Source organism: Haemaphysalis longicornis, unplaced genomic scaffold (assembly GCF_048455015.1).
Source record: "Haemaphysalis longicornis isolate Haplotype H1 unplaced genomic scaffold, Haemaphysalis longicornis Haplotype H1 scaffold_9, whole genome shotgun sequence".
NCBI classification, from domain to species: Eukaryota; Metazoa; Arthropoda; class Arachnida; order Ixodida; family Ixodidae; genus Haemaphysalis; species Haemaphysalis longicornis.
The window spans coordinates 135,111,141-135,129,637 of record NW_027526460.1 but is presented as its reverse complement, the minus strand read 5'-3'; the positions used below and the strand labels follow the sequence as shown (position 1 = coordinate 135,129,637).

General features: G+C 49.0%; 1 protein-coding gene across 1 annotated transcript in view; it reads left to right on the top strand.

Moving 5' to 3' along the window:
• The window catches only part of LOC144153450 (sphingomyelin phosphodiesterase-like), a 65,328-nt gene extending 47,140 nt beyond the window's left edge, over positions 1-18,188 (top strand). The window contains exon 14 of the mRNA XM_077685094.1: positions 18,093-18,188. Within this exon, the coding sequence (XP_077541220.1) occupies positions 18,093-18,137 (45 nt within the window). The 3' untranslated portion in view covers positions 18,138-18,188. The remainder of the gene's footprint in view (positions 1-18,092) is intronic.
• The last annotated feature ends 309 nt before the right edge of the window (positions 18,189-18,497 follow it).

Below are 18,497 nucleotides of genomic sequence, written 5' to 3'. Positions count from 1 at the left end.
ACCCCTGATGTTTTGGCGTGAATGAAAGAAAAAAAATAGTTTGGGCAAGGTGTCACCGAGCCCCTGATAACTCAGCGCTGCGCGGCGAGTTCCGTAAGACAGGAAATCGAGCAGCCGTGGAGATTCGTTTGTCAAAAAGGCATTTCTGCGCCTAACAATTCAAAGTGTCTAGTCGAATGGGAAAAACTTGGTACTTAGTAAATCAGTCGTAATGTAACGAACCCGTTTAGAACAAAAAACATGCTAGAACGTAACCTTGGTTCCTCTACTTCCGACCTAGCCAACAAATTCAATAAAACGTTTTCCATGGAACAAAACGAAGCAGTTCAGTGTGCAAGTCCCATTATACTACCCAATCATTTGTCATTCCGTTTTTGTCAGAGCCTGACCGCCTTTGCAGAGTCAGTAGTTTAAGCCGCAATAAATCATCAGGTCTTGATAACATGCATATAGGTGATATTTGCAGAAATATCGGGTATTTAAATGGTGTCATCTTCTTTATACTAAACAAAATAATAGAACATTGTTCTTGGACCAACAGTATAAAGTGCGCACGCGTGGTTCCCCTCCATAAAAGCGGAAAAAAGGACCCTTCCTTTACTGCCCTGTTTCGGTTGTATAGTGCTTATCGTAAATTCTTGAAAAACACATATTGGGTGTCATGACTTCCCTTGTAAAAAAGCATGAGTTACGGAGTTTGCATCACTGCGGGTTTATCTGCCGCGCGGGCACGCAGGTGTTACTTGAAAAGTTGTCTGATACCCTTCATAAGAGCGGAGATCAGAACGAGGTTTTGATTGGGTTATTTCTTGGTGTTAAGAAAACGTTTAAAACAGTGAACCATGATATGCTTTGCAATAAGTTATACCGTTATGGCTTCCGCGGACCATTTCTATATCTGCCTCTAAGTTACCATCGGGATTGTTCTGAAGTGGTGACACCTGGATCAGGTCTGAGCGATAGTATCAACATTAAGACAGGTGTCCCGCCAGGATCTATGTTGTCACATCTTTTTATTTTGTGTATTATTTAGCTACTGTTGTTAAAACTACAAAAATTTATCAGTGTGCAGCTGGCAACTCAGAGTATTCACTCGCTATTCCAAACTTTCAGGATGATCTAGAAATGTAGTCGATTGGTTCGAGGCAAATATAATAGCAATTAATTCTGTAAAAGGTCGGCTACTTTGTTCCCGAAATCGACAGAAAACAGTGCCAAATGACTGTTTCATTACGATACACGCGTCTAATTGTGCATCTTGTCTCTGTACCTGTAATTTCTGTGTCTGTATCGCAAGATTTACCTAGGTGTACATCTTGATGGGAATCTTTCGTGGAACACACAAATGACTTGCATATTTAAAAAAGCTTAGAGGCACTGCCTAAATTATTACAACTTAAAAGTATTTCTGTCTTTCTCTGTTCGAAATGTACTTGCTCAAACCTTGGCTTACATTGTTTGTTCTTCGCTATGGCGTGTGCTGTTTTTTGAACTGCACCCCTACCTAGAAAAATGCAGTTAACAGTATTTTAAAAACATAGCCCAGAGTGTTTTTTATAAGTCGCACGTCCGTGTTCGGACAGTGTATTTAAGGCAAGCGGCTTAGCGTCCTTTGATATTTTGTTTCCGCAAATCGTCGTGCTGAATATTTCTGGTGTACGGATTACCGAACTCTCAATGTTAAACCTGTAGACCTCTGCGGCACTCCAAGGGTCCGTGCCCTTTACGTAATGGCGGCAAGGTCGTATTATATACCTGCTATTTTCAATTATTTGCCTGACGAAATGTTCTCTTCAACTTTCTTCGCCTTCTATCTTTTTTCTCTTTTCCCTTTTGTTCTCTCTCTCTTTCCAGTGGCGCTATCAACGGGCACTTTTGACATAAGTGAAGGCCGCGGCTGCCAGGCGACGCCGCACAAGCCCACCTGTTGGCTTTGGCGGGCCCATTTTACCTCTTTATGTACTCTTTGATAATAAACAAATTATTAATATTACTCATTTTCGCGCCGACTGAAAGGAGATCCTGCATTCGCCATTGTTCCCAGCTGTTATCCCGTTGCGCGTCCGGCACAACAACCGCAGTGATAGGCTTAGCTGAAGACTACGAGCCAGTTTTTTTTTATCCCGACCACTTTCTCAAAAGATTTAGCTGAAAGAAGCTCCAAAGCAACTAGCTCACCGGAGAATTTTCAGTATGTGTATATTCACTTTCGGTTGAGTACGATTACTATACCTCGCACGTTAAAAACAGCCCTTCAGAAATTGTCCCTATCAAGCATGCGATGACCATTACAACGTGTACCTTACCATATACTGTTTTGGGGCGCGAAAGAGTTACATCTGTAGGCTTCATGCAACAGGTGAGGTACACAGAATCGTCGGAAAAAGAGTGGAAGTTTAAATACAAACGGGTTCACTCGGTTTCGGAAATGTTATGATGACGCGACAAAAGTACTGGGAACTATGTAGAACAGAAAGCTGTAAACGAGTATTTTGAGATATTTGAGGGCTCAAGAATACTTGACAAAAGAATTTGCGTAGAGCATTCAGGTAAGCTCCGCATGTGTCAGAACCATGGCGGGACAGCTCGCTTTTTCAGAGCTCACATGGACGTCTTTCGCAAATCGTATTTAGCAGCAGAGCTGTTTAATAGTTCCGCCGTCGGCTGCAATCGGAAAACTCAGCCCAGCCGAGCGCTCGTTTGAGTGCGCCTCATGAGGGGCACCCGGCCTCGTCAGGCTTGCGCGTGGGCTTGCACAACGTAAGGAGCTCGGAAGAAATACCAAAAAAAAATACCAAGCACACGTGAGCGTACGCCTCGTGAGGAGGGCCAGACGTCGGCCATCTCGACCTTCGAGAACATTCTGCCCGGCGTTCGTGGCGTGATCTCTCGCGTGCTGTACTCCTGGCCAGATAACGTACGTTTGCGCCTGAAATATGGAGCGCAGATGCCGAGTTCGCGAAGCCAGTTGCCCCGGGTTCTAGCACGTGCTAGCGCGGTCGACATTGGGAGAGATGTGAAAACCTGAGGACAAAACGATCCAGGCCTGCCAGTCATGGAGAACTTTAAGCGGCAAAGTTCGGAAATCCACGTGAGGTGCAGCAGCCGGGTCTCTGGCGAGAGGGGAAAGCCGCCAGCTCTGTTGTTTCACCAGCCTTGCACTCCCTGTTCAAGCTGGACCAATTTTTTTCTAGATACAGACGAAAGATTTAATGAATTGCCACGACAATTGTAAGACCTGCGATGTTCAGAAATGTCGACATTCACTGCATATTTTCTTTCGCAACAATGCACAAGGATTTCGTTTTGTCAAAGTGTCTGTCGATGTCAGTGCGTGTATTTTCGGCGGTGCAGTATACCTATTGGCGGTGAGCGCGACCACCGGCGGCGCTGCGAAGCACGCCTCCGTAACGTCGGCTTAGGGATTCTCGCATTTGTCGTCTGCTTCACTCAGATCGCTCCCCCTACTGTATCTTTGCGCTCGGTAGACACCTGATGCTTGTCCGCACAAGACTTTGCATGCGCGTAACTTTTTATCATAATAATAGGCTTAAATCGCATACACTAGCTCATGGTGTGGGTTAAAGTTTAGTTTTGGATATCGCTAGGGAAGAAACATTGCCGGCATTGCCCCATTCCTTGCGAAGCCGGTCCTGTGCGGAGCGCGAAGAGTCGGAGCTGGGCGTCAGCTTCTGTATTAAGCAATCTTTCGAACAAAGGGAACAGCCAACTGATAGTAGGCGACAACAGCGAAAGTACAAGACCAAAACAAATTCTAGGCCTTCGGGGCTGTCGGATTTGGCAGAAGGAATTACGATTCCCGATAATCACATGTGAGGTACAACAGTTTTTGCAACCTTGCCGCACGCTCGAAAGTATTGTATCACATCACTTTATGTTGCCATGGAATGCAAGTTTGCCGATATGTACTATGGGCTGCAAAAACTGTAGGTTGAGTTCCGAATAAACCACTGTGTGTATAGGCGCATGTTTGTTTTATACCAGGCTTCTAACCAGTATGGAGGTTTATTGAGCGAAACCGGTCACGTCTACGTTAAACATAGAGTAACACTATGTTTGTTCAGTCCTGGAGGGATATTTCGTTACATTTCCCGCAGCCATATCTTTCCAATATTCGGAAGTGCGTTATAGGAAAACTGCACTCAAGAGGAGTAGTAGGAGCAAGAGAAAACTTTATTTAATGATGAAATCGAGCTCGTAGTGGGCCGGGTACACGACGAGAGAGTAAAAGTAATTTTCTTCAAGTCATAGAATGCCATCCCGAGTAGAAAAGTATTTGTTCTTTGCGCATGGAAGGGTTGGAAGGCAATAAATAGCTGCTTGAAAATATTCATCGGTTTCGATTCTTGTAATAGATGCAGGTATACTGTTTATTGCCTTAGCGGGTATATAATGCCTCCCAAACCATAATGATGTCATCATTGTTCGGGTTGAGAGTCAGTTCATTATGATAACGACGGTTACGATAGAAATTCGGAGCACAAAAGCCGCCTTCGAGTACTGTGGACAACATTGTTTGGGGCGCGATCGCGGTGGCGTAGCACAAGCCTTCTCGTTGTATTTGCATGTGAATAAACAGAGCACGCTGCGGATATGCACCTAGCTTCTCGCACACAGCCGTAACGGAAGCCAATTTGTGAAGAAGGGAATGTATGCCATACAACCTGAAGAAAATATTCAATATCTTTGTGAGTCGGCCAAACATTCCCAAACCACCTAATAAGACGTTTGTGACGGTACAGAGAAATTGGTGCGTTGGGCATAGAAAAAAAAAACATTCATCTAATACAAGTAAACAACGAAATAAATAGAAGACAGCCACTTTATTTCCTGCTCTGCGATGCGCATGCAGGGGCCTGCTGCTTGGTACGTAGCATTAGACTGTTGAGTCTTTATACGAGCATCTCAAAAATAATCCTATGCATTTTGAATATTTATCGCGGAGCTCTGAGCGCTGAATCTCGCAAATAAGCAAGAAAGAACGAGTTACACACGATCTTCTGGCCAATGCTCTGAAGAAAGTTATTCTCTCTCTCCTAGTGTGTTACAAACTTGTAAGCGATACAGCTTGAAATTATTCAGATGTTTCAGAAGCTCGCAAAAATAACTAAATTGCTAGAAATAGGCTTTTTATTGCACTAAAGCACCAAAGCGGGTGATTTCTAGCAAAGGCGCTGCTGCCCCTCGCAAGCGGTGTAGCAGACGACAGCGGCGCGAGTCCCTAACCCGACGTCAGGACCACGGGGCGGCACTCAAACATCTCACCGCCAATACCAGAAATCACTGGCACCTCCAGGAATCGAACCTGGACCCGAACAGAAAAACGGTGCGACAGCGCGTCGTCTTGCCGACTAAGCTACACCCGCACAATGAGACGTGGAAACGGACGGTTTACTCAACGAGTACTGTGGCGGGTCTACCACCTGCGCTCAGTCAAAGCTCTCGTGTGTAGTGCAAACCACATAATGTATGATTATGGCGTTCACGCCGTTAGGATTAGCGGAGAACGGTACAGAGTCTGTGGAGGACGAGGGCGAGGAGGGCGCTCCTTGGAGGCGACGCATGAAACAAGAATCGGGGAAGGCAGTGGGAGAACCACAGCCGCGCATGCCGGCCTTCTCCTGACCTTTCGCCAAACCCCCCCCCCCCCCGTTTTCTTTCTGCCATCGCTGCTGCGTGCGGTCAGCCGTTTCTTCTCCTTTTTTTTCTCCTTGTAATAATTTCTCCTTGTCGAGGGGAATAATTTTACAAAACAGGATTGCAGTGTGGAAATTGCGAAGGTTGCTTTATTTTTGCGCAATAAATTAGGTTCCTAAACTTTTGTTTAAATTTATCCCTGTTCTAAATTTACTACAAAAATCAGTCATAGCAGGACGTCAGCCTACATCGCTTTCGCTTGAAGAATTCAGCCGTGCGAAAATAACAAAATCCTATCATGCCTGGCAGACAAATGCTGAGTCAATAAACAATTATTATGCTGGGCAAATCAACAACTATTAATCAAGAAAAACAGCGTAACATTTTTACGGAAAAAGGTTAAAAACAGAAGGTCCGTTTTGCCTATAATTTGAACTACAGCATACAGCAGCGACATGTTTATGGAACATTCATACCACTGGACTAGTTACTATAAGCACTACCGCAATAACATGATGGCAGTGCCAAGAAAAATCGCCACAAACTCGATACCATAACTAAAATACTGGTCATACATGTAGCTAACTGCATCTGTACGTGCGAACAAACCGGCACATTTCATTCTATCTATGGAACTCCACTCCCAAGAGGCAATTATATATGTATATTGAATCTGATTGAAATATGCCGAGCGCACAGAGATCACTGAAACAATGCACATTGTTGCTTACGTACGGACAGAAAATACTGAAACAGAATTCATGACCAGAAATCTCTTGGTACATTTCCGCATAGTTCTACTCAAAATTCAAGGCAATCCACCCTGTGAAGGTGGATGACAAGCAAAACTGAAGAGTCCCGAGTGTGAGTGTCTCTGGAGGGAAGGAGGGGGGTGGGGGAGTGCAGAGCCGGGGCACATTACCGCGCAAAAATCATGCGCCCCTCCGTCTAACTACGACCATGGTTGAGCGCTAAGCTTTCGCGTGATGGATTCTTTAGTTGGCTACTCCCACGATGCATGTATGTGTTACTCTTACGCATTGTGGGAATAGCCCACCAAACGCACCACTTTTCTAGAATAACCGTACCAACTCTCGGATATGCCCTCCATAGGCCTAACTTTTCGGTTTTGAGTCTATGGCATGTATAGATACCTGCTGTACCAGCTTCTTGGCACACATTGAGTACTTTTTCGAGTGGTCACCGGTTTAAGGTGTTAAACCTCAAACTGTGATGTTGGGCCTAACGTCCTGATCTTCAAAATGAGACTTTAGGCCCAACGTCCCGGGGATACTGGTCTTAAAGCATAGAGAGCAACGTCATTCTAAACGCACGTCCAGCTGTGGATAACGGCTGTCGGCGTTTACCTCACAACATCACGTTAGTCCTATATCCGCCACGCTGTCGCACGTCGTCGCACGCCGTCGCGTGCCTGCGTCACTTACTCCTTCTGCTGCACATCAATCTTCAGAGGAGGGGGCGTAAAGGCGCATTCCCACTGGCGATTCGCCTCGTCGCGCGACGAAACACGCAAAGCGATGAGCCGGCCGTCGCTTTTCGTCGCTTTGCGACGGCGGAGCAGATCGCTCTCGGTCCGAATTCCCTCGTCGCGCGACGGCCCCGCAAAACCGGATAGCCAATCATGGCCGCGGAGTAGGCTGGCGCAGCCGGAAACGAAACGTTTGTGTACATCCTGCAATGCAAAAGCCCCCAACCAACAGGCGGAGTACCAGGAAAGACTGGGAAATCAACCCGGATGAATTCCCCCCGATTCCCCCACGCCCTACAACAGGCGCCCTTGAAGCAAATACAACACCTGAGCTGAATGGACAGAGCTCACTAAAGGGTCGGGCTCCCCCTATGAGTGAGGCAAATACACCAGCCGAGGTGAATGAACAAGGCACACTAGAGGGTCTGACCCCCTAATCAAGTGAGACCATGTGTAAGATTATGACAACCGACCAAGAAGCACATAATGACCAAACAGGCAGAGTCGCTCTGGAACAAAGAAAAAATCACACCTACGGAGAAAGAAAGGAAGGTGAAACTACAGACGGACACCTTGAACGGAAAACAGTCAAACAGTGAAAATCCAGGGCAGTGTACAAACGCACGTACACATACAACCAACCACAGAGGCAGGCTACGTCGAAGCGGCAACCGCGTGGAGAATTAAGACCCAAAACAACCGAGAGTTCATCCCAGACAGATCACTTTCGGGAGGAGAACATCGAACATCACAAGACCAATGAGAGCAGTAGGATTTCCCAAAACACCTTAACGGAACGGGCAGGTCCTTGGACTGGCACACCTCCCCCTGCTCTCATGAGGCCTCCCTCAGGACAAAACGAGAAACACGGGGACACCCACAACAGAGGAAGAACCATAGCACCCCCCCACACACACAGAACTGCCCTATAGGATCACTCGAGCCCCAGGAAAACCTCTCCGAGTGGGCTCCACCCATCCAAGCAGCAGAGGACACTACGAGTTTGACCTCTGCGGCCACACTAAAGGCTTTAATCAAAGTGATCCTCAACACCACCAGTGCTATGATGAAGTACATAGTGGACCTGCCCGAGGCTGAGGACATCGCACACCTGCTGCACCGCCTGCAGACAACACTTATGACCACAAGCATACAGGCAACAACGTAACATACAGCAGAACCATAGCAAACAAATCCAACATGCACAACCAGCTGCGATACCTTCAATTCTGCAATGGAATTGCAACGGGATGCGCCAACGTTTACCAGACCTGAAAACACAGCTGCGGCAAATGCCGTATGACATCTTGCTTATACAGGAGCCAAGAATGGAGGCATCTAAGCTACGGATCCCGGGGTACACAGCATGCCAGAACAAACCTCAAGACAAGCTCCCTTGAGTGGCTATATTTGTGAGGAATGACGTAGACCACAGCTTCATCGACCTCTCCGGGCACTGCATAGACAATGCAGAGTTTGTGGGTGCGCGTGTAGTGAAAGGAAACAACTTCCTGACGCTGGTGTCCTCCTACATACATCCCAGGGGCCACTGGCACCCACAGGTACTTGCCCAGATCTCAGCATCCGAACCCGGAGAAATTATATTTGGAGGCGACTTCAACGCCCACAATCAAACCTGGGGGGACAGCCGAACAACGAAGAGAGGACGGCAACTACAACACATCATCGACCAAGCAGGCCTCCAAAATTGTGGATCAGGTGAGCCAACATTCTTCCGCCCAGGAGTGGAAGGGAGTGTCATCGACCTTACCATCGCATCACCGACCCTCCGCATCAGGGCCACACCCCTACCAGATGGTTGGGGGAGCGACCACATGCCCATCATTATTGGACCGCCCCCCAATCCCCCAACCAAGAGGTGTAAGGTGATCGACTGGAACAAGTACCGCTACCTGTTGACCCAACTCCAGGGAACGGAACTCCCGTCTGAACACCTCGCTGCAGCTCTGGCATCAGCTACGAAGACAGTCAGTGTACCAGCACACCGACCAAACCCCGACATTCGGTGGTTGGAACTAAGAGCTAAGAGACGACAGGCGCAACGGAAGGCTCGACGGACACACACACAAGAACACAATGTCAAGTTCCGCCAGCTATATGGCCTCTTCAAGAGGTACACCCTAAAGCTGACGAGACAACAGTGGACCCTGCGATGCGAGTCGTTTGACGCCCCACGTGGTGCGACGCGTGCCTGGCACATGGCCCGAACACTGGCAAACAAACCAGGGCCGCAAAGACCCATATCGAGTCTGGCTATTGCCTTGGTAATCAGCACAGAGAGTGCAGTAAACATACTGGCAGACGTACTCCTTACCCCACCCTGCCCACCCCCAGTGGATGACCCACCGTACAGAGCATGGAATATGTGGACGCAGACCGCAACAAGGACCATGACAGGAGGAAACGGTGACTTTGAGATGTGGGAGCTGGAGCATACCCTACGCACCTTGCCACGCAAAAAGACAGCTCCGGGACCCGACGGAGTTACTGCAGCAGCCGTACGAAACATTGATCCCAAACTACGTCCAGCCATGCTCGAGATGCTGAACCGGGCATGGCGAGACGCAGCGCTGCCGAGTAGCTGGCAGACCGCAAAGGTGGTCTCTCTTCTAAAGCCAGGCAAGCCAGCATCTGAACCAACATCGTACCGCCCAATTGCCTTAACATCTTCCATCGGCAAACTGTTGGAAAGGATGGTGCATCGCAGGCTCTCACATCATCTCGAGACAACAGAGGCACTCCCAGACTGTTTTTATGGCTTTCGACGACACCGCTGTACGGCTGACGCCATCGCCGACATTGCCACAACCCTTGAAGAGGGCAAAAAGAAGAGCTGGACGACAGGTGTCGTGCTTTTGGACGTCGCACGTGCCTTTGATGCAGTGAGACACGACAAGATCCTTGTTGCACTGCGCCAGTGCGGAGTCACGGGACGGACGCTACGCTACATCGAGGCATTCCTGACAGGCCGAACTGCCAGTGTTTCCACGTCAGGAGAAACAAGCCACCTGAAGTGCCTCACGTGTGGAGTCCCACAAGGCAGTGTGCTGTCTCCCCTCCTGTTTAGCGTAGCACTTGCCGCCCTCCAACAGGCCATCCAGATATCTAACAACAAACGCCTCAAGACCCAGGTACAACTGGCAGTGAACGCTGACGACATCGCACTGTGGTCAAGCGCCCGCGGAATTCAGCGCCTCACCGTTCAGACGCAACTACAAAAAGCTCTGAACAACACCCGTCAATTCCTTGCTACACTTGGCCTAAAACTATCAGCAAGCAAATCGGTTGTATTGTGTGCAGCCCCCCGTCAAACACATAAGTTCCAACTGTAACTACACTTCGGAGGCATACCAATCCCAGTGCGAAGAAGAGCCACTTACCTAGGCATCTCATTGGACGACAAAGCAACATGGAAACCCGCTGTCAACAATGTCCTCAAGGCCATGGCGAAACAGAGCAACATTCTCCGGATGCTTGGGGGACAGAGTCATGGTACGTCACAAAGACTTCTGCTCCAGCTTTACAAGGGACTCTTACTGGCACGACCCCTATATGCCCTACCGCTCCTACATCTTGACCAGCGGTCAAGGGTGCGCCTCGAACGAGCACAGCGGAGGGCTCTTCGTATCTGTCTCGGAGTGCCGCCGACAACCTCACCACGGCACACGCTCAATGAGACAGGCGTGAACACGGTTCGAAATGCGGCAACTGAGCGAGCCCTCCGCCACCTCGTCCGCATCGCGGAGACACCTGGTGCAATGAACCCGAAGGGGCTCTGGAGTCGCGTGAAGGGCAGACAGAACTCACAACTGGGTAAGCTGATTGGCCTTCTCCACCAAATTGCTGGAGAACCAGTGACATTACCATCCCCACCACCACCAGACGAAAGACCGCTTCGAGTGGAAATGGAAGCAGGGCTACATCGACCAAAACGAGAGCTCCCCACCATGGCCGCACGTCAGCTTGCCGAAGGGCATCTAGGCGACAATTACAAAGGCTGGCACCGGGTCTACACTGATGGCTCGGTAGACCCATTACTGCGGATGGCGGCAGCAGCAGCAGTGACAGGCGGCTAGGAAGAAAGTGTAGCAGAACGCCTTTCGTTCTATTCTTCCTCAACAACTGCTGAGCTGGTGGCACTCAGTCTGGGCCTGGGTCTGCTTGAACGGCGCGCAGCTGACCCAGAGAGGGTCGTCTTTCTATGTGACTCTAAAGCCGCACTGGGCCACCTGCGGAAACCAGATCGGGCACCCGGGCTCGCTAAGAGCATAGTGGTAAGGGCAGGCCAGCTACAGCGGCAAGGCTGGGACCTCGCATGCAAATGGTTGCCCGCACACTGCGGCATATTGGGGAATGAAACGGCGGACAGAATGGCAGCAGCGGCCCTAGAAGGCGCAGGCAGCCAAAACCCCACTGTCCTACCCTTCGAAGACGCGCGCCTGCTGATCCGCCGTACAATCGCCCTAAAACATCCAGAACTGGAGATAGGGCCCCTCCCGGCCGCGTATTCCCAAACCATATCCCGTAGGGGCCCAGGCCGACCACACCCTCTAAGCAGGGGCGCAGCCAAGGAGGTTAAAAAAATTGAAATTTTTCAACCTCCTTGGACGCAGCACCGTGACGTCTCTACCTATATGTGCGCGACTTCATGCGAGGTGGAATTTTTCTTTTTTTCCCCTCCCCTCGTTTCGACAGCTTGGCAGGCGGCCGATGGTTTCGATCCGTGGGCGGGGCTGGCCTGCGGCGCTGGGGAAGCTGACGCACATGTGGTAGAAGCTAACCTTTTATACCTGAGCCCCTGATCTCTCCGCGCTCTTCTTGCGCACCTGCAAGTTGACGCTGACCTCCGATCATGTTCCTAGATAAGCGCTCGACTCGGTGCTCGAAGTGCGCGCGCGCGGATGGACGCTTTGACGCCCATGTGGCAATTATACACGGTCCGGAAAGCAAACACCCTCATTGAAAGCTCATTCTACAGCCCACAGAAGGGTATAAAATTGAGTTGGGTGCTCTTTCACTATATACACACCTCAAAACACGATTCGGTGCTGCAGGTAAGGATTACAAGAAAGGCAGCCAATTACCCATGACTACATTTACAAACTGTCCTACTCTTGCGAAATATACAGCTGCATGAGCTGCTACATTTTCGCACTTTCATAAGCACTATTACATTGAATTTCGTCAACATTAACTTCATTGCATTATTCTTTATCAGGAACAGTGCCACTAAGGAAAACATTGACATTTTTTTAACAGCAATGGAAGGTGTGAATCGTTCTTGCAAGGGTGATACATTGATAAGAAATACACCAGCTGAAACGTACTCGTTTTACACTCGGTCATGAATTCTGCATAGTTGGCACTGCTGGTCATAACAATTTAGGGAAACAATATCGAAAATATACAGGGTGTCCCAGCTATCATGCACCAAGATTTTACAAAAGAGTAAAGGCGTAACTCGAAGGAAACCAGGTGCATAATGTTTGCAGTACTGTGAAGAAGCGGACAGTATTTTTTTCGTTAGTGAGACTTAATTAACTAATTGTAATTAATTATCTAACTCGAGAAATATTGTCCTGATCACTAAAGTGTCAATGCGGCACTTGTAGGTAACCACGAGGGGAATCTAACTGCGGTATTTTTAGCGATGACCTAATTGCGTACACATTTATTCTGACTGATAAAGGAAACCCCCGAAATATGAAAAATACCACGTGACGGCGCCTCCGCGCGCACCGTAAAGCAACGCCCTCAAACAGGCTGCCTCTGAGTTAGCCAGAATGAAATAGACAAAAGAAAGAAAGAAGAAATCGCGACCGAGTTTGTTCCTTATCTGCACACGCGTCCCGCGAATCTTGCTGCTGCTGCTCCTTTCATGCATGCCATTATCAAGGTGATGCGCTGTCTCTTCGGGCGGGTAACACGCGAAGCAGTTGCTTTCAATCAGCTTTGTTTGGTGACGCTGCTTTACACTGCGCGCGTAAGCGTCGTCACGTGGTATTTTTCATATTTCGCGGGTTTCCTTTATCAGCCAGAATAAATGAGTACGCAATTAGTTCGTCACTGAAAATAGCGCAGTTAGATGCCCCTCGTGGTTACCTACAAGTGCCTCATCGACCTTTGAGTGATTAGGACAGTATTTCTCGAGATAGATAACTAATTACAATTAATTAATTAAGTCTCATTAATGAAAAAATTACTATCCGCTTCTTCACAGTACTGCAAACATTATGCACCAGGTTTTCTTCGAGTTACGCAATTTGTCTTTTTTTTAATCTTGGTGCATGATAGCTGGGACACCCTGTATACCAACCAAGGGCTAAGTAATAGTTGGATTGTACAGCAACTGGAGTAATCGAGGAGTTTGATATATGTCTTCTGTACAGGGCTATTGACCACAGTCTCTTCACTGAAGCCACCAGGCCGAGTTTGATATCAGTAATCATGCGTGCTACCACTCACGCTGTTGCCAATGTCGATTAGTTATTTTTAACCATTTGTGCTTCATGCAAACAGAGATTTTGTTGCATAAGATCCGTTATTTATAAACAGACAGCTCCAGCAGGATCCGAATTGCGCTGATGCCCCCCCCCCCCCCTGTAATCGGGAAGGCACACCAAATCGTTACCACTTAATTTGGCTCTGTCCATTATTGGACCGTAATCACCCCCAACTTTTAACTCTAGGTCCCGCCCCTGCGACTGAACAGGAACATGTTAGTCGGGTCCGTGACGATCCCACCGCACTAGAAGCAATTACCGAGTACGCCCTTGAAAACAGACTCTACAAATTGGTGTAGCAGCCTGGCCGACTTCCCCGTTCGGTAAACAATGTGAACTGTCTGCAGCGTGCACTGTGAAGTGTGAACCGCATTGTCCACAGTGTAAACTGTACTTTAATTGTGAACTGTGCGTTTTGCTGCCACTGACTGACTTTAATGTGTTCATTTTGCGATTAGGACCACAAGACTGCAACTGTGTTCATTGTGCGAGTTGTGACCTTCCCCTTTTCTCCTCATCCTTGCTCCCCCAGGGCCCCATGGCCTCTCATTTAATGCAGTGTTACACTCACTCAGATACGTATATTCTTTTCGCTGGGACTAATGGGTAGTTGCCCGTAAGCTTGAAGTCACGGTAGTCGCAGCAGAGATAAAACTAAGTAAAAAAGTTATCTCCTTGGCGCACTATTTTTGCGAAAGTGATTTCGGAGTCCAAATAGCGGCAAAAAATTGCCACTTTTAGAGATCCGCTGATGGGTATAGATGAGCAGTTTGTGTCTGTTTCCTGCGACGCATTTTTAGCTACCACATATATATATTTCTGTAGTGACTGGCCTTTTAATTCGCCAACATTGTGTCACAGCTCCTGCCTCAGCTATAAGCCACACACACGCAAAAAAGAAAAAGTATACAAATGTATAAACAAGAAATAGCAGGAATAGAAATATAAATAGTACAACACAAGTTGCCCGCGGAGCGAAACCATCGGCCGCCCGCAAAGCAGCCGAAACGAGGGGAGGGGGAAAAAAGAAAAAATCCACCTCGCATGAAGTCGCGCACATATAGGTAGAGACGTCACGGTGCTGCGTCCAAGGATGTTAAAAAATTGGAAGTTTTTAACCTCATTGGCTGCGCCCCTGCTTAGGGGGTGTGGTCGGCCTGGGCCCCTACGGGATATGGTTGGGGAATACGCCTCCCGGCCCGAGTCCCGGACGGCATATCCAGGCAAGCCGCCGCCGTCCTGCACCGGCTCAGAACTGGCAGCGCCCGGACACCAGCGGCCCGGGCCCAGTGGCAGCAAGGCAAGAGCGGCAAGTGCACAAGTTGTAACGTGTTGGCAGACGCCGAGCACTTGTTGCTGCACTGTGCCGTCTACAAGGAAGAACGAAGTGCTCTACAGGCGAGCTACCGCTGTTTGGGCGGCGACTCAGGAACGTTGGAGCCGCTACTGCGCCCAAGGCTGCCGCGACACTCTACAGACAGGGCCCTGAGGGCACTGGCCTTTTTCGTGGTTCAAACGGGCCTGTGCGACAACATATGAACGTTTGCCCGAAAACTGAACAACCGCGAACAACTGTGTACAGCGTGTACAGCCATCGCCTCCTTTGGCTCTCCTCCTTTCTCCTTACCATCTTTCCCTCCCTACCCAACCCCATTACAACGGTGACTTGCGGGCCAACAGCCGCGCACCCTATCGTTGTGTTTCTACATATATCATCATCATCACCACCAGCCTGTCTACGCCCACTGCAGGGCAAAGGCCTCTCCCATTATTCTCCAATTACCTCGGTCCTGTGCCAACTGTGACCAATTTATCCCCGCAAACTTCTTGATCTCATCTGCCCATCTAACTTTCTGCCGCCCCCTGCAACGCTTGCCTTCTCTAGGGATCCACTCTGTTACCCTTAATGACCAGCGGTTATCTTGCCTTCGCATTACATGCCCTACATATATATCGAAAAATAAAGCATTCTCTCTTTCTCTCTCTCTAACGGCGGCACGGCGGCGGACGAGCCGCCGCCGCTGGGCTCGCTCGGCCAGCGCTCGGCCCGCTATCGCTGTACCCGCCGGGACGGGCCGGCAAGCAACTTCCCGTGCACTTCGGTTCTTTGGTCAGTGGCTTCAGCGTGCGCGTGCACTAATCAACGAACAGCGTGGAAATCATCAGTGTGGAGAAACTTGTATGGATTGTAAAAGCAAGTAGTCATCGTATATAGCCTCTTCGTACTTCTATCGGTGACTGGTAAACACGCGTGGAGTTCGGAGGCGTCAGAACTTTGCGCCTGTGAAAAGAAGCGAAATTTATGAGCCGTGATGTGGGTGTTGTGGCGTGAAAGCAAGCGTGTGCATTTCTTCGTGCAATAATATGTTGAAAAGAGCCTTCTTGAGTTTGTTTTTTTCTGCTCCTACCGCAACCCGCAATGCTTTCGGCATTGTTCCAGGTTAGTAGCACGTGTTTTAGTTTGATTTCTACCTGCTTTTGTCGCGCTCGTGTAACATAATTTTCTTTGACTGCGAATGGTTGACGCACCAAGGAGGTCGTACAAGTCGGGAAGCAGCTGCGCTGAACGCAGTCGCATCATTGCTCATCGCAAGTGCGAACACCGCCTCCTGGCCTCATCGCGCGACGCGCGCCGTCGCGCGACGAGGCCAGTGGGAATGTGCCTTAAAGGGACACTGAAGTGATATGTAAACATTGCGGGATTACTAGCGCAAATTGTAGTTCGGAGTCCGTAGGCATTGTTTCGACCACTCTGTCCGCGTTTACGCGAATTTATTTAGTAGAAAAATCAATTCGAAAATGCTGTCCTCCTCTCTTTACGCTCGCCCATTTTCTGTGGCGTTTTCGTGTGACGTCAGCAGGAGATGAGCTGGAAAATGGCTGCGCTACTGCACGGTTCGCCGACCAGCCGACCTACCGATCGAGTCAGCCGGCCCAGCGTTTCGTCCGCCGGCCGCCGACGGGTCGTCGCTATTCGCTCGCTCAATTGAAACTAAGCCACAACACCTTTGTGAATGAAAGAATGTGCCTTTCCTTACTTTGTTAGTTTGTAAACTGTGCCAAACTCAGAATCCGGGTCGCTCCACACAAGCGCTGCAGAAGTGCACATGCGACGCTTCGCTGACTTTACGCTAGTAGGAAAATCTAAGGCCAATTGAAGGCGGGAGAAGAGTCAGCGAAGTCAATATAGGTACTAAGAAAATAAAATCACCTGAAACTTTTACCGTACAGCGCAAAACTAGGGAGCAGGAAGCACTTTTTGCGCTGGGTAAACAAGCACAGCGGTCAGCAGCACGACCGCACATCTGCGAACGCTATTCCGTCAAAGAAATGCAATTGCTAGACGTGAGATATTGTGGAAGTTTGGGGGACGCTTACTGCAGGAGTGATATACAACAAATAGTCACATAAAGTACTTAAAATGCTTAAAATAAATAAAAGTGTAAACTGGTCATACATTATAAACCTTATATATCCAAACCGCCCAGCGCCGGCTCGTGGCCTAGCGGTCTGAGGCGCAAGAATTTGTTTTGAAAGTCGCAAGTTCGAATCCCCGAGGGTACATATATTTTTCTTTTTTGTAAGTTGATTTGTTCGTATGCGGCCGATGTTTTCTGAACTGAGTTTACCATTTTTGGGCCGTAACATTCACTGCTCCACGAGTGAGATCGCAGAACGCGCGCATACTGACAATGACGCGCTAGCGAGTTCTCGTTGGCGTGCTGTTGCCACAAGCACCGACTGCTTGCGGGCAGTGGGCCCAGGCCTGAATCAGCACACCCTTGGCCTGGTGCGAACTAGCTTTTTACGAACAGACATGAGTGACGCAAGCTTCGAATATGCGGGACAAGCGCATGGCATTTGAGAGTCTGCGGTGACGCGGAGGGCGTTCATCCACTGCGTAGGCCTCGTCTAGTGATTTCTGCGATTCCAAGCCGCCCTGGGAGGTTTATCTTAGAAATTTGACAGCCGACAACATGGCAGAAGCGCGGTACGGCGATAATTGAGAAATCGAGAATACCCATCCAACAACGCCATCAAATGTCAAGCATGTTGTTTTACAGAACCGAAACCGAAACCGAAACTTTTGACTGCTAACCTTGGGCATCGTCCAATCACAGTGCCCCCCCCCCCTCCTGACGTCACAGCCTTTAGTTGGTGCGGCCGCCGCAAACCGCGCATAGTAGTTTTTCTTCTTTCGCGCTTTGTAAAATAATTACCGATTTGTCAACCGGATAAACGATGAATAGTGTGTTAATTTGAGCCAGTCTACACAGTGCAAGCAAAAACGGGAGCTTGACAAATTCACTTCAGTGTCCCTTTAACAGAGCTGTGGCCAAGCTTCGCAGGGAAGCGTTTTGACTTTTCCACACAACAGCCACGATAATCATGATCTTAGAATAAATTTGGCTTTCCTGCAGGTCGAAAGTACCGCTCGCGCCCAAGGACTGCCGGCCGCCAACTGAAGGGAAGGAACCCCGGAAGAATTCTCCTTCCTCCGTACTCCTAGTTAGGGCAAAATAAAGGTATTATCATCATCGTCAGTGTGTTTTCTCGTACGGGCATCATTAGTGAGAGGCTGAAAACTTCGCTTTAATAAGGAATCCTTGCTCGTCACTCACACGTTAACAGGACTGATGCGCAGAAACGCGTCGATTGCTCGCTAACGCTTCGCAAAATCTGGAACGCTACAAATACCCGTGAAATCGTTTCGAACCACAGCCCGTCACGCACCACACAACTGCATCCGAAATGTCCGTATACGCGCCCTTGCATACGCGCCCTTGTTATTGTCACACTTCTGCCTCCACTTCCCAACCCTACTT